A 22,144-nucleotide genomic window follows, 5' to 3' on the forward strand; every position below is an offset into this window, starting at 1 on the left:
ACCTAATAGCCAGAACGCACTTCTCAGCCTACTATTCAAGGCCCGATTTGCCTAATAAGCCAAGTTTTCATGAATTAATGTTTTTTCGTCTACCTAACCTACCTAACCTAACCTAACCTAGCTTTTTTTGGCTACCTAACCTAACCTTACCTATAAATATAGGTTAGGTTAGGTTAGGTAGGGTTGGTTAGGTTCGGTCATATATCTACGTTAATTTTAACTCCAATAAAAAAAAATTGACCTCATACATAGAGAAAAGGGTTGCTTTATCATTTCATAAGAAAAAAATTATAGTAAATATATTAATTCAGGAAAACTTGGCTTATTAGGCAAATCGGGCCTTGAATAGTAGGCTGAGAAGTGAGTTCTGGCTACTAGGTACGACATATATATATATATATATATATATATATATAGATATATATATATATTGTGACGGGAAAGTGTAGGAGAGTAGATGTTCGGCAGTCCTCCAATGGCTAGTGTCAATGCCTAGTCACACTTACAAAAAAAAGATACACTGCTTGGATGTTTATCTGTGGTAAAGTAAGGGAAGACACGCAAAACACATAGTATGAACAATGTAACTTTAATTAATATAGAAAACAAATTAAAAACAAAGAGAATCCCTTGGCTATGTACAGTGCAAACAAACAAGTCAAAAACATATAACACAAGAATGAAGAATAGGGATGACGTTACTCTACAATAATATAAAGACAGTGATTAAACAGGTGCTGAGAATATAGCGCTAGCTTAGAAACATCCACCTGATAGACAGCGTATATCAGTTAGTTGTTCACGGCTTGAGAGTATAAGGATATTCTGACTTCAATGGCTAGTTCAAGCCAATACATCGACTTGTAGAGGGTGCTGAGGTGCAGAGGTGCAGGTGTGCAGTCGGCGGGTCACCAATCAGAAGCAGGCAAGCTGGGAATGGTAGTTTCCTGGTTGATGACGGAGCCGGCGTGGAGGGAGTGTAGAGTAGGGGGGAGTCTTGGGTACGTTTGCCTCCTAGTCAAAACGTTTTGTGCTACTGGTAGACGTATCTTGAAGGTAGCATCTTATTGTTGTATAATATACGTAACTTTATGTAGAGAAGAGCAGGCTCAATCTCTCTTGAAGAGATTATCGTCACAACTCTCCCCCGAAGCCTGCTCTAATGGGTGAAGTTACGTCTTCAGATGGTAGAGTGGTAGGTGGAGCTGCCTCTACCTCATAGACTCTGGAGAGGGCGTCTGCTATGATGTTGTCAGAACCCTTGATGTAGAAGATCTCCAGGTTGAAATTCTGCAGATACAAAGCCTATCGTAGAAGTCGTTGATTGTTGAATTGGGCTTTCTGCAGAAAGCATAGGGGATTGTGGTCCGAGTAGATGGTGGTAGACCGAGCACTTTGTAGGTACGATTCAAAGCGCTGTAAGTTCAGGACAATGGAGAGAAGTTCCTTTTCGATAGTGCTGTAGTTCTTCTGGTGAGGTTTTAACTTGTAGCTGTAGTAGCTAACAGGTAGAACCTCCTCGCCTCGTTGTTGCATCAGGACACCCCCCCGATGCCGGTACCACTGGCGTCGACATGGAGGATGAAAGGCTTGGTGATATCTGGCGAGGCGAGAATAGGATTAGAACAGAGCATGGATTTAAGTTGTTCAAAAGCAATGGTTTGCTGAATGGTCCAATGATACCGTTGCTTGGGGCTGGTTAAAGTGATCAATGGTGTCGCCACCATACTAAAATTCTTCACAAACCTACGGTAGTAGGAGGCAAGACCAAGGAAGCGCAGGAGCTGCTTCCTGGTGGCAGGCTGTGGGTAATGCTGGATGGCTTGGGAATGTATGTTTAACGGAGCTAGGCTGCCACTCCCTATCTCATGACCAAGATAACACACTTTATCTTTAGCAAAGGTGGACTTGCCCAAGTTGATGGTGAGGCCGGCTGTCAGGAGCTTGGCAAACAATCGTTGCCGCTGGAGCAGATGTTCACTCCAGGTGTTGGTTGCCACAACGATATCATCCAAGTAGGCGTAGGTGTTATCTAAGTCCTGGATGACGCGGTTGACAGCTCGCTGGAAGGTGGCCGGGGCATTACATAGTCCAAATGGAAGGCGTTCGTATCTGTAAAGGCCAAAATGAGTGGTAAAGGCAGATATTTCCTTAGCTCGCTCTGTCAAACACACTTGGTAGTATCCCTTGAGTAAGTCTAGCTTCGATAGATACCGAGCATTACCAATGGCGTCAAAGATGTCATCTATTCTAGGTAATGGATAAGCATCCTTGATAGTCACAAGATTCAATTTCCGGTAATCGGTACACAACTTCACTTTACCTTGCGGTTTCGGCACCAAGATGCAGGGTGAGGCCCAAGGGGACTCACAAGGGGTGGCCAGCCCATGATCCAGGAGGTACTGTACCTCAACACGCATAACTTCCTTTTTTCTCGGGCTGATTCTGTAGAAAGGTTGACGAATCGGCCAGGTGTCAGGGAGTAGCTGGTTGTCGTGCTGAACCACATTACACTCCTGTGGATCATCGCTGAACAACTTCTGATGTTCCTTGAAGATTCTGATGAGAGGAGCACTATTACTGTCCTGCAAATAGGTATGAAGATCATTAAGGATTTCCGAGTTGAAAGGCACTGACTCAGTGTTAGTGCTTTCGGGAAAAGAAGCAGGGAAGGTCTCACTGTGGAGGTATGGACCTTTAAATGTGGATAATGATACCAACACAGTAGGGGGAGTACCTTGATACTGCTTCAGGAGGTTGACGTGGCACAAGTGGGTCTTCCGCCGCCTATCTGGAGTCTCAAGAACGTAGCTGCGGTTGTTTCTGCACTCCTTGATGCGGTAAAGTCCGAAAACTTGTTTTGCAATGGAGAACCTGGGATAGGAAAACATGCCAACACGAAGTCTTCTGGTTTAAATTTCCTTAGTTTGCTGCGTTGGTCAAAATGAGTCTTCATCCTCTCCTGAGCTTTCAATAGATTGTCATTAGCAAATTTACATACTCTCTCTAGAATGTGTTTTAAGTTTTGAAGAAACTGGGGCACATTCTGAGGATCAATGAAGGTGGCATTACGTAGAGAGTCTTTGAAAGCTTTGAGAGGAGTACAGCACTTACGTCCGTAGAGCATCTCATAATGAGATACTTCTAGAGACTCATTGGGGAGACTTCTGAAAATGCACATAATGAGGTCAAGTTGTTTATCCCAGTCCTTCAAGGTTTCATTGCAAAATTTCTTTAGGAGTGCTTTAATAGTCTGATGACTACGTTCAAGAGAACCCTGTGAAGCAGGATGATAGGGGCTGGACAGTACCTGTGTGATGTTGAACTCTTCCAGTGTCTTCTTGAAGAGATCACTGGTGAAGTTGGTGCCACAGTCACTTTGAACCTCTCTTGGAAATCCATACTGGGTGAAGATCTTCAATAGTTGTTTCACCACAGTAGCAGCCGTAATGTTCTTTACTGGAACTGCTATGGGAAATCTGGTGGTAGGACACAGGATAGTTAGTATATAGGCGTTACCAGAACTGGTCCGGGGTAAAGGACCAACACAGTCTATGATGAGTCTGTGGAAAGGTTCCGCAGGCACCTGGATAGGATTTAATGGAGCCTGGGGAATAGAGATGTTAGGTTTACCTGCCATCTGACATGTATGACACTGTTGCACGTAACTTTTGACGTCTTTAACCATACCTGGCCAGTAGTAGTCTTGTCTAATTCCGTGGTAGGTTTTGTTAAAACCATAGTGAGAAAGAGCTCCGTTGGCCAGGTGTAGAATATCGGGCCGTAGGCTGGTGGGAACCACTAGTTGTTCGACATTTGCCCAATCGTTGTCCTCCTTCAGCTTACTGGGTCTGTACCTGCGGTAGAGCAACTGATTCTCTAGGAAGAACCCAGGGATACTGTCAGGTTGAGTCTCAGCCTGGAAGAATAATGGTGTTAATGATAGATCCTCCCTCTGTAACTTACGGAACTCCAAACTAGTAAGATTCGGTGGTAGATTCTGATGGTCTTGAGGGACAGCGGTAGCAGTAGAGTCAGATGGTTGCGGGCGTGCAGCTTGTGCACGGGTGGTCACCAAAACCGGAGGAGAAACTTCATCACTTTCTTGGACTCTGCTGAAACATACTTAAAGATGGGATTGTCCACTACAGAGTTACACACCTGGGGTTTGTCCATGATGATCAGGTTGGACGGTTGCAGATCTTCTGCCAAGTCATTGCCCAGGAGAAGTTGCACTCCAGACATGGGAAAAGGCTTTTCCCTGATGGCGACTTGGACTTCACCGGTCACAAAAGGACAATCCGTGTGGACTCTGGCGAGTGAATACGGAGTGGTAGCAATGAGGTCAGTGATAAGGACGGTTTCCCCGGTGTAGGTGATGTTAGGCAGAGCTGATTTCAATATTATTAACTGAAGAGCCGCTGTGTCCCTCAAGATCTTCAATTTGAAACGTCCCTCTGAATCTATACCGTTGGCAGAGACAGTTCCAGGATACAGGTGTTTGCTGAAGAGAGAAAGATCATTAACAGGAACACCAACATTCATCACAGGCTTACCGGACTTAGGAGGAGTCGGTTTGGGTTTAGGAGTTTCATTGCTTTTGTATTGAGCCTTCCCAAATTTATCTATGGTATGTCCATAGAGATTGCAATACATACAATACAATTGAAAGCTCGCTTGACCGGCACTCACTTTATCATTACTATACCAAGACTTCTTACTGGAAGGTGGTTCTGGTGTATGCCGGTGGATGAGGTTGTAGGTGTCAGCTGACTTCGCACATCTGATGTAGTCGGTTTCTTCCTTGTCTGCTAAATATAAACGGACGGAAGGGGGAACACGTCTCAAGAATTCCTCAACTATCATGAGGTTGACGGGTTCTGAAAATGTAGAGACATGTGCTGCTTCCAGCCATTTCTTGAAATATCTTTTCTTTGTATTGGCAAATTCTAGAAAGGTGGTGGTACTTGCCTTTAGATAGTCACGGAATTTTCGTCTGTAGCTTTCGGTGGAGAGAAGGTAGGCGTTCAAAACTGCTTGCTTCAGGGTCTGGTAGTCATTCTCAGACACTAAGGTACTGAGAGTAACTGCAGCTCTACCTGTGAGATGCACTCCGAGAAGGGTAGACCATTGATCTGTAGGCCAGCTAAGTTTTTTAGCTAGGGTCTCAAAAGTGGTTAAAAAGACATCAATCTCTGTCTCAATGAATGGTGGCATTAACTTACTTGCATGGGAGACATTGAAACTTACGGGAAGATTAGCTGTAGCTTGTTGGCGCTGAGTGTGGTGTGTAGTTTCCAACGTGAGTTCTTGTTGACGACATGCTATAGCCATATCGGCTTGCTTCTTATCATGCTCGCGTTGCATCTCCAGGTAACGTTGTTTTGCTTCAAGCTGTACTCGCTCACGCTCACGGAGTAGTGTAGTCTCACGTTCCTGTTCTTCTTTCTTGATTGCAGCCTTTCTTTCCTTTATAAGGAGAGCTTCTTTCGCCAGGACCGCCTCACGTTCTTGTTGTTCTTTCTTTATGGCAGCCTCTTCCTTCCTTAGGGCCGCCTCTCCTTCTTGTTCTACTTTCCTTATGACCGCCTCTCTTTCCCTCATTTGTAGAACTTCCTTTTGTTGTTGGAGGGCTTCTTTTTGTTGCTCCCGCTCGATCTTTGCAAGTTCAAGCTTGAGTTTCATAGTTGTCAAAGCATGTCTATCTGCAATAGAATAATTTTCGTGAGTTTCAGAGTCAATCTTCCCTTCGTCTAAGAGGTGATCCAATATTAAATTGTGCAATTCATTTTTGTTGGCTCCATGGGGAACATCTAGTGATACTCGTGTGCAAGAGTTTGTAATTCGGTTTTCTTGGCACGACTTTTAAGTTCCCTATTTCACCTGCTGGATCGTTGCGAAAAGCTTGGAGACGAAACATGGTGAAAAATAGCAAATAAATGTACAACGAATACTTGTGATATGGAAGTGTCAGTAACAGGATAACGTGGCAACTAGTAACTATCCAGTTAACAATTAATGTTAATTTTAGTAGGGTAAATGATTAGTCAATCAAAAGCGCAGGAAATCTTGTACCCGGTACTCAATGTAAGAGAATAAGGGGAAGAAAATCCTACTAAATAAGTGAAACTGATAGTTTCTAAAACAAATGAAACATTTTATTGTTTCAAAAGTGAATAAGGTGCTCCAAGAATGTAGGCATACCTTGCCGAGTCTCTATAGGACATAAGCAAGGGTTTTCCCACTAAATGAAATATGATACTTACAGAATTAGCGAACTTTGTGCTCTGAAAAAAGAAAGCTAATTCCCTACCTAAGTAAATATCATCATCTTTGACCGACGTGTAGGGGTGCTAGTGTCAACTGGTGACGAGAACTGCTGTTGAGGTCCCAACTCAGCAACTTAGTCCGTGCTAGAGGAACTATGGCCCTCTTTATCCTCCTTCGGTCGGATTGCAGAAGATAGGGGGCTTTGACCCGAAGACAAAAAAAAGGTACCAGGGTACCAAAATGATGATCTGTCTGAGATTGAGAAATATCCTAGGGACAAAAGGTGGAAAACACGAGCAATAACACGGAGGGAGGGATGACCAATTAAGAGTATGACTGTGGCCTACAGTCACCACGTAATCCAAAGTTATCCAACACTCACAATATGCTACTCTCGGAATGCACAATGCACACAGCACCATATAAATATTAAAAGTAATGAAAATATTGAAAAGCAACTGCAACAAAGCCAAATACGCTTAGCACAAATTGATGTTCTGGTACTAGTTCCTGAGTGAAGCTCCTAGGACAGGCCCCCATTAAATGTGACGGGAAAGTGTAGGAGTGTAGATGTTCAGCAGTCCTCCAATGGCTGGTGTCAATGCCTAATCACACTTACAAAAAAAGATAGACTGCTTGGATGTTTATCTGAGGTAAAGTAAGGGAAGACACGCAAAACACATAGTGTGAACAATGAAACATTAATTAATATAGAAAACAAATTAAAAACAAAGACAATTCCTTGGCTATGTACAGTGCAAACAAACAAGTAAAAAAAATATAACATAAGAATGAAGAATAGGGATGACGTTACTCTACAATAATATAAAGACAAAGTGATTAAATAGGTGCTGAGAATATAGCGCTAGCTGAGAAACATCCACCTGATAGACAGCGTATATCAGTTAGTTGTTCACGGCTTGAGAGCACAAGGATATTCTGACTTCAATGGCTGGTTCAAGCCAATACATCGACTTGTAGAGGGGGCTGAGGTGCAGAGGTGCAGGTGTGCAGTCGGCGGGTCACCAATCAGAAGCAGGCAAGCTGGGAATGATAGTTTGCTGGTTGATGACGGAGCCGGCATGGAGGGAGTGTGGAGTAGGGGGGAGTCTTGGGTACGTTTGCCTCCTGGTCAAAACGTTTTGTGCTACTGGTAGACGTATCTTGAAGGTAGCATCTTATTGTTGTATAATATACATAACTTTATGTAGAGAAGAGCAGGCTCAATTTCTCTTGAAAGAGATTATCGTCACAATATATATATATATATGTATATATATATATATATATATATATATATATATATATATATATATATATATATATATATATATATATATTGTGACGATAATCTCTTTCAAGAGAGATTGAGCCTGCTCTTCCCTACATCATTACGTCAAAGTACAAGATACTATATAGAAGATACGTCCACCAGTATCGCCAAACGTTTTGCCCAGGAAGCAAATCGTAACCAGCACACCCCGACACCGGCCACAGCCCGTAACCAGCAAACTGCTCATCCTCTGCCTGCCTGTTGCTGTCTTGTCGCACCTGCGCTCCGCCACCACCACAAGTCGACGTCTGGGCTGCAGCGCGCCAGTCTCGTCAGAATATCTTTGTGCTCCATGAAGTTGACATCTCTCGCTGGTGGACTAAGCCTTGGCTTTCGTGTACTAAGGGAGGTGGCAGCTTGAAGCCAGTATTCCGGCACTCATATTATTTTATTTTGCTATCACTGTAACTTACTTGTCTTAGCGTAACTTTTCATTTGCCAGTGATTATTCATGTTATTTTGTTTGTTGACTTGTCCTGCATTTTTATGAGATTACCTTTATTCATGTCTTGTTTTCTAGAGTAATTAAAATTTCATAGTTTATATACTTGTGTTTTGTGTGTCTTCCCATTATCTTACCACAGCCGAAACGACAAACTTTCCTCTCTTTTTTTGTGATGTGACGAGGCCCTGCCCCCAGCTATTGAAACAGCCGAACACCAACGCTTTACCGTCACAATATATATATGTCGTACCTAGTAGGCAGAACGCACTTCTCAGCCTACTATGCAAGGCCCGATTTGCCTAACAAGCAAAGATTTCCTGAATTAATATATTTTCTCAATTTTTTTTCTTCTGAAATGATAAAGTTACCCATTTCATTATATATGAGGTCAATTTTTTTTTACTGGAGTTAAAATTAACGTAGATATATGACCGAACCTAACCAACCCTACCTAACCCAACCTTACCTATCTTTATAGGATAGGTTAGGTTAGGTTGCCGAAAAAGATAGGTTAGGCTAGGTAGGTTAGGTAGTCGAAAAACAATTAATTCATGAAAACTTGGCTTATTAGGCAAATCGGGCATTGCATAGTAGGCTGAGAAGTGCGTTCTGGCTACTAGGTACGACACATATATATATATATATATATATATATATATATATATATATATATATATATATATATATATATATATATATATATATATATATATATATATATATATATATATATGTCGTACCTAGTAGCCAGAACGCACTTCTCAGCCTACTATGCAAGGCCCGATTTGCCTAATAAGCCAAGTTTTCATGAATTAATATATTATCTCAATTTTTTTTTTATGAAATGATAAAGCTACCCATTTCATTATGTTTGAGGTCAATTTTTTTTATTGGAGTTAAAAATAACGTAGATATATGACCGAACCTAACCAAGCCTACCTAACCTATCTTTATAGGTTAGGTTAGGTTAGGTAGCAGAAAAAGTTAGGTTAGGTTAGGTTAGGTAGGTTAGGTGGTCGAAAAACAATTAATTCATGAAAACTTGGCTTATTAGGCAAATCGGGCCGTGCATTGTAGGCTGAGAAGTGCGTTCTGGCTACTAGGTACGACATATATATATATATTTATATATATATATATTTATATATATATATATATATATATATATATATATATATATATATATATATATATATATATATATATATATATATATATATATATATATATATATATATATATATATATATAAATATATATATATATTAAATATGACAGAAAAAGTAAGATTAATAATTCTAACACGAATTTTCTCAATCTTTCGTACATTTCTTTTCACTGCTGGTGGTAATTTAAAAATTAATTCTCCAAAATTCATTTTTATTTCTAGTCTGACGCGACACTTGAGCGCGTTTCGTAAAACTTATTACATTTTCAAAGACTTTAGTTTACACATACATAACTGAATAGAACTTACACATCTCCGATTTGTTTATATCTACATTTGAGTGAGGTGGATGGGGTGAGGTGGTATTAATAAGGTATTAAATTTATCAACACAAGACAGAACACGAAATAATGGGTATTGAATGGAAGTGATTGTAGAAAGCCTATTGGTCCATATTTCTTGATGCTTCTATATTGGAGCAGCATCTTGAGGTGGGTAGAATATAGTTGTGCATTAATTGGCTGTTAATTGCTGGTGTTGACTTCTTAATGTGTAGTGCCTCGCAAACGTCAAGCCGTCTGCTATCGCTGTATCTATAGATGATTTCTGTGCTGTTTACTAGGATTTCTCTGGCGATGGTTTGGTTGTGGGAAGAGATTATATGTTCCTTAATGGAGCCCTGTTGCTTATGCATCGTTAAACGCCTAGAAAGAGATGTTGTTGTCTTGCTTATATACTGTTTTTTTTTGGAGCTTACAGTCCCCAAGAGGTCATATATATATAATATATATATATATATATATATATATATATATATATATATATATATATATATATATATATATATATATATTATATATATAATATATATATATATATAATATATATAATATATATATATATATTATATATGTATATATACATCTATATATATATATATATATATATATATATATATATATATATATATATATAATATATATATACAATATATATATTATATATGTATATATACGTATATATATATATATATATATATATATATATATATATATATATATATATTATATATAATATATATATATATATATATATTATATATATAATATATATATATAATATATATAATATATATATATATATTATATATGTATATATACATATATATATATATATATATATATATATATATATAATATATATATATATAATATATAGTATATATATATTATATATGTATATATACATTATATATATATATATACATATATATATATATATATATATATATATATATATATATATATATATATATATATATATATATATATATATATATATATATATATATATATATATATATATATATTGTCACGTGGAGGTGGGTGGGCCGGGCCGGGGCTCTGCTAACACTCAGCTGCTAGGGGCTCAAAAGGCCGAATACTCAGCCCCTCCGACTCCCGGGATTCACCGGAGTCTCCTTGGTCACACAGGAGAGGACCAACAATGCCCACTTCCGCAGGTCTTTGCTTCCACCACAAAAGGGGTGCCACTGATTCACCCTGGAAGCCCTTCAGTCAAACACGGGGAAACTGCTGTTAACAGTTCCGGCCTAGACCCGTGGGGGAGTGAAGGAAGACTCAGGCTTACCTTATAACCATAACCTCCCTGAGTCTTGCCTGCCAGACAGAAAGGTTGCAGGAACTCCTTTCCCGCCTGTCTTCTCTATCTTCTTCTTAGCAAGGTCGCCAGCTGGGTTATTATATCTGCACCCCAGCAATGCAGTTCAGTGGGTGTATTATATATTGTTTGTAGCCAGAAGATTGCTACTCCCATAGATCTGCTACTAGACTGTTGGCCCAGGGTACTTTCCCAGGAAGGTCTGTGTGGCTTTACCTCTCTCTAGCCACTACGTTAATAGTTGCCACCATTCAGGCACCGATACTGATCGGATGGCTAAGGGTACACTTTTATGTAAGTCTGTGCTGTCTTTACCACCCTCCAGGCAATAAGAACTGCTATAGAGAACGTAGTGTTCCCTAGGTGGTACTATGATAACCTTCGTGTATGCTCATAGAGAAATATCATAAATGGAGGCACACTTAAACACAGTGATAAAACGTGTGAATTTACTGATGCAAATTACATGAACACACACAAACACAAGTAATACATGAATATGGAAATATGGATAATAAGTCTGGAGATCGTCAGCTTCTTCTTCCACGACCTCCAACACTCCTTCAACTGGGCAGGAAGACAGGAGTCCCACACTCTCACAGGAGGGCCTCTTCACCACGTCGGCGCCTCTTCTTCACTGTCCTGCCATCCATTCACACTGTCCTCTCTGACAGTCCTGGACACAAGCTGCCTTGCAGCCTATTCTACTACTAAAGTATTAAAGTCCTGCTGCCACATACATAAATAAATATTATGGCCTAACTAGCCTACTCACACAAGGGGTAATGGGAGGGAAAATGATCTACCTTACACTCCTGGCTCCCGACGCCTGTCCCTCGATGGTGTGAGGTTCCCACGCTTCCTGAGTCGATCTTCGACGATCCAGGAACGTCCCACAGGTCCTCAGGTGTCGTGGAGCCTTCGCGTCGTCGCCGTTCAAATCCCTGAGATTCAGCTGCCCCAATCCTGGTTCATCGACGGGCGCTGAGCTAATCACTATTTTTCCCACACTCGCCCCTTCCACAAGGCGTTGCTCCTTGTCCTAGGCACGGTGTCGTCCTTCCAAGATTCTCAGTGGATGTGACCCGGTTACAGCTAGGCCTGCCTGCCGCACCTTCCAGACCTCAACGTCCAGCGGCGCCGCCCCAGCGTCGTCGCCGACTATTTTCCAAGTTTGGCACTTCTCTGCTCAATGAACTTGGTTCCTTTTGCTTCCCAGAAGCGCAGGGTCTCCAATAACTTATGGTGGGCTGCGATGGCTAGTTTAATCCACTGAATAAGGCTTGTAGAGCCTCTAATCCTTGAGAGCAGACCGAGGCGCGTCCTGTCGCTTCCAAGGTCGGATCAACTCTGACGTTGAGTTCTCTCACATTGACAGTGGCTTGAAAAACGCAGACTAACCTCACACTTGTCTGGTGCCCTTGGGAAGTGGAGATATTTGAGATGTATATATATCTCGAAGTCTCTACTTCTTTTGTAGGGTCTGATGGTGTAGTGGGTTAAAGCGTACTAGTTATGGCAGCTACTGGAAGGTAGTTGTGCTTTCTGGGTTCCACTGGTGGGTGTTGTCCAAAGATTATATATATATATATATATATATATATATATATATATATATATATATATATATGTCGTACCTAGTAGCCAGAACTCATTTCTCAGCCTACTATTCAAGGCCCGATTTGCCTAATAAGCCAAGTTTTCCTGAATTAATATATTTACTATAATTTTTTTCTTATGAAATGATAAAGCAACCCTTTTCTCTATGTATGAGATCAATTTTTTTTTATTGGAGTTAAAATTAACGTAGATATATGACCGAACCTAACCAACCCTACCTAACCTAACCTAACCTATATTTATAGGTAAGGTTAGGTTAGGTAGCCAAAAAAAGCTAGGTTAGGTTAGGTTAGGTAGGTTAGGTAGACGAAAAAACATTAATTCATGAAAACTTGGCTTATTAGGCAAATCGGGCCTTGAATAGTAGGCTGAGAAGTGCGTTCTGGCTATTAGGTACGATATATATATATATATATATATATATATATATATATATATATATATATATACATTTATATATATTGTGATGGTGTTCCCCCCCTTATATTTCTCCCACACCTGCTGTAAGAGTCATATCCACTTTACCCGAGCGTTCTCTACGTTGCGGACAACAGTTTGATATATGTGGGAGCGTGTAGTGTTCTCGCGTTGGCGAGAAATTCGTAAAAGAAATGTATTTTGGCCTGTGGTATAGGCTATTTAGGGCGCCAATGTGGTGCTGGCCCCTCCGTTTTGCCGCCAAAACTGTGTGACATCAGTGGCACCAGATTGGTCACTGACAGTAACGTGACACAGGGAGCCAATGAAAACCGCCCCTGACAAGTATGACGTCACAAAGGAAGGGGGGTCCGGCGATTGCGCCTCTTTGAAGCCACCAGTCTGACACGACACTTCAAGGTGGACGGATGTGCGAAGGTTGGTCCTGTCGGATTTGACAGTTGTACCCAGCTCCCGTGGATTTTACGCGTCACCTGTAGTCTACAAGTACGCTGAGAGGTCTTCCTTCATTCCATGTGTGGACCGAAGAGGGAATTGACGGAATATTGAGCATCAAGTGCTCCAGGGTCAGGTGCTGTGCAGAGTGAAGTCTAGACAGTGACGTCTGGGACGTCTGACAGCTTCACAGTGACGACGTAGCGGTTGGGCCAATTTACCGGGAAGCAGTGAAAGAAGAAAACTAATTGGGAATCAGAACGACTGAAGCCAAGAAGTAGGTTGGCAACCGTAGTTGTGAGGAGAAGTCGACGGCCGGGAGACCGACTCCAACCCTGCAAGACGTTGTGGAGGAGCACGGACCTGCGGAGGACAGAGCACGGCGATGATGCGTTTATTTTGGGACGTTGATTGGGTTCCTGGAGAACACATCAGTGTGTGTGTGGGGGCGTTCCCTACAACAAGGCGAAAGCTGGGACCAGGAGCTACAATTCAACTCTCACCGGAGGGCGAGTCCACATCAGTGAGGTGGAAGTAGATGATTCAAGTTTCCCTCCCAATTCCCCTTTAGTCAGCAATATATTTAGCCAGAGTATCTTTCATGTCGTGAGCAAGGCTCACTAATGTCTATGTCACGGTAGGACACAGTTGTGGGAAGTGAGGCTGTAGAAAGCCCTCACGGTATAAATATTTGCGGTGTGTGGATGCACCTATTATCATTGAAGAGTTTACTGTGTCGTTGATGATTTCTTTCATGTGACATTAATATGATAACTTTTGTCAGAGAATATGTATATAAGTGTACCAGTTATTGGTGTTAGGCTGTGTGCCCAGTATTTGTCTTATTATTATTGATATTGCCGAATTTATCTCAATATATGCATTTGTTGGTGTGATGAATAATATTTCCATGTGTGCAGTGATTAATTGTGTTATCGCCTTCGAGAGGAATTACTGAGTCTAAGAACAGTACTGTGGTTAATTGCATTCCTTGTAATTTTTAGGAAGTACAGTGCATTACGCTATTAGAGTGAAATATTATGTTAAGTGCTGTAGAAATGAGTTATTGAACTTGAGATCAGTGTGGTGATTCATTGCATTCTATTGCCATTATAGAACATATTGTGTTGATTACAAATATAGTGATCCATGCGAATTTAAAGAATCAGGGGCTTCACGCCAAAGAAACAAGTACTAAGCATTCGCACGGTGAGGGGGGCCACTCAGCTGATTATGACATTGATAGGAGGGGGGAGTATTGCCCTCTAGATGAGCCCCAGTTTTATGAAGAGAGAGTGACTTTCTGCTTTGTACTTGATGTTTCGTTGTTGATATGGATATAATACCTTGAAGTTTTAAGTAAAATACAAAATACCTTTGCGTTTGTATTATCCCTCCATATATCTTGTTGCTATAGAACAGTTCCAAAGAGTGACAGTATTAGAGACCTATACCTGCCTGTGACCAGATTTAGTGAGTGAGCTCTCTGCCATTAGTACCACAATTCCACAATACCACTGACGTGTTACTGGACACGGGAAACACTAGTTGGCGACCTTGCAGTTAGTAGTAGAGCCCTTGTCGGGGCGGGCACATGGTTGGGAGAGAGCAAACTGAGTTCCCACTCATCTTTGGCTATAAGGCTGGCTGGGGATCGACTGGGATACTCTCCTGGCGAACAGTGGCGCCGCAAGGATTGAGTGAAGACCCGCAGGGCTACGGTGAGTAACAGTTATCGCTAATACTACTGGGTGGTGTCGATGTAGAGAGAGAGAGACAGCACGACGTTGGCGACTGTTGACAGGATAAAGTACTTAGGATATCTTGTATACTGTTACTTGCCTCGCGTACCCTGACAATATATATATATATATATATATATATATATATATATATATATATATATATATATATATATATATATATATATATATATATTAGTATATTTTGGTAGCAGTCTTTCCTGTAGACATATATTATTAAATATGACCGAAAAAGTAAGATTAATAATTCTAACACGAATTTTCTCAATCTTTCGTACATTTCGTTTCACTGTTGGAGGTAAATCAAAAATCAATTCTCCAAAATTCATTTTTATTTCTAGTCTGACGCGACACGAGCGCGTTTCGTAAAACTTATTACATTTTCAAAGACTTTAGTTCACAAATACACAACTGAATAGAACTTACGCATCTCCGATTTTATATCTACATTTGAGTGAGGTGGAAGGGGTGATGTGGCATTAACACAAGACAGAACAAGATGTGGTATTAATAGGGTATTAATTTCATCAACACAAGACAGAACAAGAGTATTAATAGGGTATTAATTTCATCAACACAAGACAGAACACGAAACAATGGATATTGAATAGAAGTGTTTGTAGAAAGCCTATTGGTCCATATTTCTTGATACTTCTATATTGGAGCGGAGTCTTGAGGTGGGTAGAATATAGTTGTGCAATAATTGGCTGTTGATTGCTGGTGTTGACTTCTTGATGTGTACTGCCTCGCAAACGTCAAGCCGCCTGCTATCGCTGTATCTATCGAGGATTTCTGTGTAGAGAGTTTAATGCACACCCCAGCAATGCAGTTCAGTGGGTGTATTATATATTGTTTGTAGCCAGAAGATTGCTACTCCCATAGATCTGCTACTAGACTGTTGGCCCAGGGTACTTTCCCAGGAAGGTCTGTGTGGCTTTACCTCTCTCTAGCCACTACGTTAATAGTTGCCACCATTCAGGCACCGATACTGATCGGATGGCTAAGGGTACACTTTTATGTAAGTCTGTGCTGTCTTTACCACCCTCCAGGCAATAAGAACTGCTATAGAGAACGTAGTGTTCCCTAGGTGGTACTATGATAACCTTCGTGTATGCTCATAGAGAAATATCATAAATGGAGGCACACTTAAACACAGTGATAAAACGTGTGAATTTACTGATGCAAATTACATGAACACACACAAACACAAGTAATACATGAATATGGAAATATGGATAATAAGTCTGGAGATCGTCAGCTTCTTCTTCCACGACCTCCAACACTCCTTCAACTGGGCAGGAAGACAGGAGTCCCACACTCTCACAGGAGGGCCTCTTCACCACGTCGGCGCCTCTTCTTCACTGTCCTGCCATCCATTCACACTGTCCTCTCTGACAGTCCTGGACACAAGCTGCCTTGCAGCCTATTCTACTACTAAAGTATTAAAGTCCTGCTGCCACATACATAAATAAATATTATGGCCTAACTAGCCTACTCACACAAGGGGTAATGGGAGGGAAAATGATCTACCTTACACTCCTGGCTCCCGACGCCTGTCCCTCGATGGTGTGAGGTTCCCACGCTTCCTGAGTCGATCTTCGACGATCCAGGAACGTCCCACAGGTCCTCAGGTGTCGTGGAGCCTTCGCGTCGTCGCCGTTCAAATCCCTGAGATTCAGCTGCCCCAATCCTGGTTCATCGACGGGCGCTGAGCTAATCACTATTTTTCCCACACTCGCCCCTTCCACAAGGCGTTGCTCCTTGTCCTAGGCACGGTGTCGTCCTTCCAAGATTCTCAGTGGATGTGACCCGGTTACAGCTAGGCCTGCCTGCCGCACCTTCCAGACCTCAACGTCCAGCGGCGCCGCCCCAGCGTCGTCGCCGACTATTTTCCAAGTTTGGCACTTCTCTGCTCAATGAACTTGGTTCCTTTTGCTTCCCAGAAGCGCAGGGTCTCCAATAACTTATGGTGGGCTGCGATGGCTAGTTTAATCCACTGAATAAGGCTTGTAGAGCCTCTAATCCTTGAGAGCAGACCGAGGCGCGTCCTGTCGCTTCCAAGGTCGGATCAACTCTGACGTTGAGTTCTCTCACATTGACAGTGGCTTGAAAAACGCAGACTAACCTCACACTTGTCTGGTGCCCTTGGGAAGTGGAGATATTTGAGATGTATATATATCTCGAAGTCTCTACTTCTTTTGTAGGGTCTGATGGTGTAGTGGGTTAAAGCGTACTAGTTATGGCAGCTACTGGAAGGTAGTTGTGCTTTCTGGGTTCCACTGGTGGGTGTTGTCCAAAGATTATATATATATATATATATATATATATATATATATATATATATATATATGTCGTACCTAGTAGCCAGAACTCATTTCTCAGCCTACTATTCAAGGCCCGATTTGCCTAATAAGCCAAGTTTTCCTGAATTAATATATTTACTATAATTTTTTTCTTATGAAATGATAAAGCAACCCTTTTCTCTATGTATGAGATCAATTTTTTTTTATTGGAGTTAAAATTAACGTAGATATATGACCGAACCTAACCAACCCTACCTAACCTAACCTAACCTATATTTATAGGTAAGGTTAGGTTAGGTAGCCAAAAAAAGCTAGGTTAGGTTAGGTTAGGTAGGTTAGGTAGACGAAAAAACATTAATTCATGAAAACTTGGCTTATTAGGCAAATCGGGCCTTGAATAGTAGGCTGAGAAGTGCGTTCTGGCTATTAGGTACGACATATATATATATATATATATATATATATATATATATATATATATATATATATATATATATATACATTTATATATATTGTGATGGTGTTCCCCCCCTTATATTTCTCCCACACCTGCTGTAAGAGTCATATCCACTTTACCCGAGCGTTCTCTACGTTGCGGACAACAGTTTGATATATGTGGGAGCGTGTAGTGTTCTCGCGTTGGCGAGAAATTCGTAAAAGAAATGTATTTTGGCCTGTGGTATAGGCTATTTAGGGCGCCAATGTGGTGCTGGCCCCTCCGTTTTGCCGCCAAAACTGTGTGACGTCAGTGGCACCAGATTGGTCACTGACAGTAACGTGACACAGGGAGCCAATGAAAACCGCCCCTGACAAGTATGACGTCACAAAGGAAGGGGGGTCCGGCGATTGCGCCTCTTTGAAGCCACCAGTCTGACACGACACTTCAAGGTGGACGGATGTGCGAAGGTTGGTCCTGTCGGATTTGACAGTTGTACCCAGCTCCCGTGGATTTTACGCGTCACCTGTAGTCTACAAGTACGCTGAGAGGTCTTCCTTCATTCCATGTGTGGACCGAAGAGGGAATTGACGGAATATTGAGCATCAAGTGCTCCAGGGTCAGGTGCTGTGCAGAGTGAAGTCTAGACAGTGACGTCTGGGACGTCTGACAGCTTCACAGTGACGACGTAGCGGTTGGGCCAATTTACCGGGAAGCAGTGAAAGAAGAAAACTAATTGGGAATCAGAACGACTGAAGCCAAGAAGTAGGTTGGCAACCGTAGTTGTGAGGAGAAGTCGACGGCCGGGAGACCGACTCCAACCCTGCAAGACGTTGTGGAGGAGCACGGACCTGCGGAGGACAGAGCACGGCGATGATGCGTTTATTTTGGGACGTTGATTGGGTTCCTGGAGAACACATCAGTGTGTGTGTGGGGGCGTTCCCTACAACAAGGCGAAAGCTGGGACCAGGAGCTACAATTCAACTCTCACCGGAGGGCGAGTCCACATCAGTGAGGTGGAAGTAGATGATTCAAGTTTCCCTCCCAATTCCCCTTTAGTCAGCAATATATTTAGCCAGAGTATCTTTCATGTCGTGAGCAAGGCTCACTAATGTCTATGTCACGGTAGGACACAGTTGTGGGAAGTGAGGCTGTAGAAAGCCCTCACGGTATAAATATTTGCGGTGTGTGGATGCACCTATTATCATTGAAGAGTTTACTGTGTCGTTGATGATTTCTTTCATGTGACATTAATATGATAACTTTTGTCAGAGAATATGTATATAAGTGTACCAGTTATTGGTGTTAGGCTGTGTGCCCAGTATTTGTCTTATTATTATTGATATTGCCGAATTTATCTCTATATATGCATATGTTGGTGTGATGAATAATATTTCCATGTGTGCAGTGATTAATTGTGTTATCGCCTTCGAGAGGAATTACTGAGTCTAAGAACAGTACTGTGGTTAATTGCATTCCTTGTAATTTTTAGGAAGTACAGTGCATTACGCTATTAGAGTGAAATATTATGTTAAGTGCTGTAGAAATGAGTTATTGAACTTGAGATCAGTGTGGTGATTCATTGCATTCTATTGCCATTATAGAACATATTGTGTTGATTACAAATATAGTGATCCATGCGAATTTAAAGAATCAGGGGCTTCACGCCAAAGAAACAAGTACTAAGCATTCGCACGGTGAGGGGGGCCACTCAGCTGATTATGACATTGATAGGAGGGGGGAGTATTGCCCTCTAGATGAGCCCCAGTTTTATGAAGAGAGAGTGACTTTCTGCTTTGTACTTGATGTTTCGTTGTTGATATGGATATAATACCTTGAAGTTTTAAGTAAAATACAAAATACCTTTGCGTTTGTATTATCCCTCCATATATCTTGTTGCTATAGAACAGTTCCAAAGAGTGACAGTATTAGAGACCTATACCTGCCTGTGACCAGATTTAGTGAGTGAGCTCTCTGCCATTAGTACCACAATTCCACAATACCACTGACGTGTTACTGGACACGGGAAACACTAGTTGGCGACCTTGCAGTTAGTAGTAGAGCCCTTGTCGGGGCGGGCACATGGTTGGGAGAGAGCAAACTGAGTTCCCACTCATCTTTGGCTATAAGGCTGGCTGGGGATCGACTGGGATACTCTCCTGGCGAACAGTGGCGCCGCAAGGATTGAGTGAAGACCCGCAGGGCTACGGTGAGTAACAGTTATCGCTAATACTACTGGGTGGTGTCGATGTAGAGAGAGAGAGACAGCACGACGTTGGCGACTGTTGACAGGATAAAGTACTTAGGATATCTTGTATACTGTTACTTGCCTCGCGTACCCTGACAATATATATATATATATATATATATATATATATATATATATATATATATATATATATATATATATATATTAGTATATTTTGGTAGCAGTCTTTCCTGTAGACATATATTATTAAATATGACCGAAAAAGTAAGATTAATAATTCTAACACGAATTTTCTCAATCTTTCGTACATTTCGTTTCACTGTTGGAGGTAAATCAAAAATCAATTCTCCAAAATTCATTTTTATTTCTAGTCTGACGCGACACGAGCGCGTTTCGTAAAACTTATTACATTTTCAAAGACTTTAGTTCACAAATACACAACTGAATAGAACTTACGCATCTCCGATTTTATATCTACATTTGAGTGAGGTGGAAGGGGTGATGTGGCATTAACACAAGACAGAACAAGATGTGGTATTAATAGGGTATTAATTTCATCAACACAAGACAGAACAAGAGTATTAATAGGGTATTAATTTCATCAACACAAGACAGAACACGAAACAATGGATATTGAATAGAAGTGTTTGTAGAAAGCCTATTGGTCCATATTTCTTGATACTTCTATATTGGAGCGGAGTCTTGAGGTGGGTAGAATATAGTTGTGCAATAATTGGCTGTTGATTGCTGGTGTTGACTTCTTGATGTGTACTGCCTCGCAAACGTCAAGCCGCCTGCTATCGCTGTATCTATCGAGGATTTCTGTGTAGAGAGTTTAATGCACACCCCAGCAATGCAGTTCAGTGGGTGTATTATATATTGTTTGTAGCCAGAAGATTGCTACTCCCATAGATCTGCTACTAGACTGTTGGCCCAGGGTACTTTCCCAGGAAGGTCTGTGTGGCTTTACCTCTCTCTAGCCACTACGTTAATAGTTGCCACCATTCAGGCACCGATACTGATCGGATGGCTAAGGGTACACTTTTATGTAAGTCTGTGCTGTCTTTACCACCCTCCAGGCAATAAGAACTGCTATAGAGAACGTAGTGTTCCCTAGGTGGTACTATGATAACCTTCGTGTATGCTCATAGAGAAATATCATAAATGGAGGCACACTTAAACACAGTGATAAAACGTGTGAATTTACTGATGCAAATTACATGAACACACACAAACACAAGTAATACATGAATATGGAAATATGGATAATAAGTCTGGAGATCGTCAGCTTCTTCTTCCACGACCTCCAACACTCCTTCAACTGGGCAGGAAGACAGGAGTCCCACACTCTCACAGGAGGGCCTCTTCACCACGTCGGCGCCTCTTCTTCACTGTCCTGCCATCCATACACACTGACCTTACACTCCTGGCTCCCGACGCCTGTCCCTCGATGGTGTGAGGTTCCCACGCTTCCTGAGTCGATCTTCGACGATCCAGGAACGTCCCACAGGTCCACAGGTGTCGTGGAGCCTTCGCGTCGTCGCCGTTCAAATCCCTGAGATTCAGCTGCCCCAATCCTGGTTCATCGATGGGCGCTGAGCTAATCACTATTTTTCCCACACTCGCCCCTTCCACAAGGTGTTGCTCCTTGTCCTAGGCACGGTGTCGTCCTTCCAAGATTCTCAGTGGATGTGACCCGGTCACAGCTAGGCCTGCCCGCCGCACCTTCCAGACCTCAACGTCCAGCGGCGCCGCCCCAGCGTCGTCGCCGACTATTTTCCAAGTTTGGCACTTCTCTGCTCAATGAACTTGGTTCCTTTTGCTTCCCAGAAGCGCAGGGTCTCCAATAACTTATGGTGGGCTGCGATGGCTAGTTTAATCCACTGAATAAGGCTTGTAGAGCCTCTAATCCTTGAGAGCAGACCGAGGCGCGTCCTGTCGCTTCCAAGGTCGGATCAACTCTGACGTTGAGTTCTCTCACATTGACAGTGGCTTGAAAAACGCAGACTAACCTCACACTTGTCTGGTGCCCTTGGGAAGTGGA

The 22,144-nt window shown here is 41.7% G+C and overlaps 1 protein-coding gene across 1 annotated transcript in view; it reads right to left on the minus strand.

The window, feature by feature from the left end:
- LOC138354909 (uncharacterized) overlaps positions 1–22,144 on the minus strand; it is a 101,052-nt gene that overhangs the window by 60,184 nt on the left and 18,724 nt on the right. The window contains exons 3-4 of the mRNA XM_069309388.1: positions 5,433–5,673; positions 4,693–4,880 (exon numbers count right to left, since the gene is read on the minus strand). Coding sequence (XP_069165489.1) covers positions 4,693–4,880; positions 5,433–5,673 — 429 coding nt within the window. The remainder of the gene's footprint in view (positions 1–4,692; positions 4,881–5,432; positions 5,674–22,144) is intronic.

This window comes from Procambarus clarkii, chromosome 65, assembly GCF_040958095.1.
Source record: "Procambarus clarkii isolate CNS0578487 chromosome 65, FALCON_Pclarkii_2.0, whole genome shotgun sequence".
NCBI classification, from domain to species: Eukaryota; Metazoa; Arthropoda; class Malacostraca; order Decapoda; family Cambaridae; genus Procambarus; species Procambarus clarkii.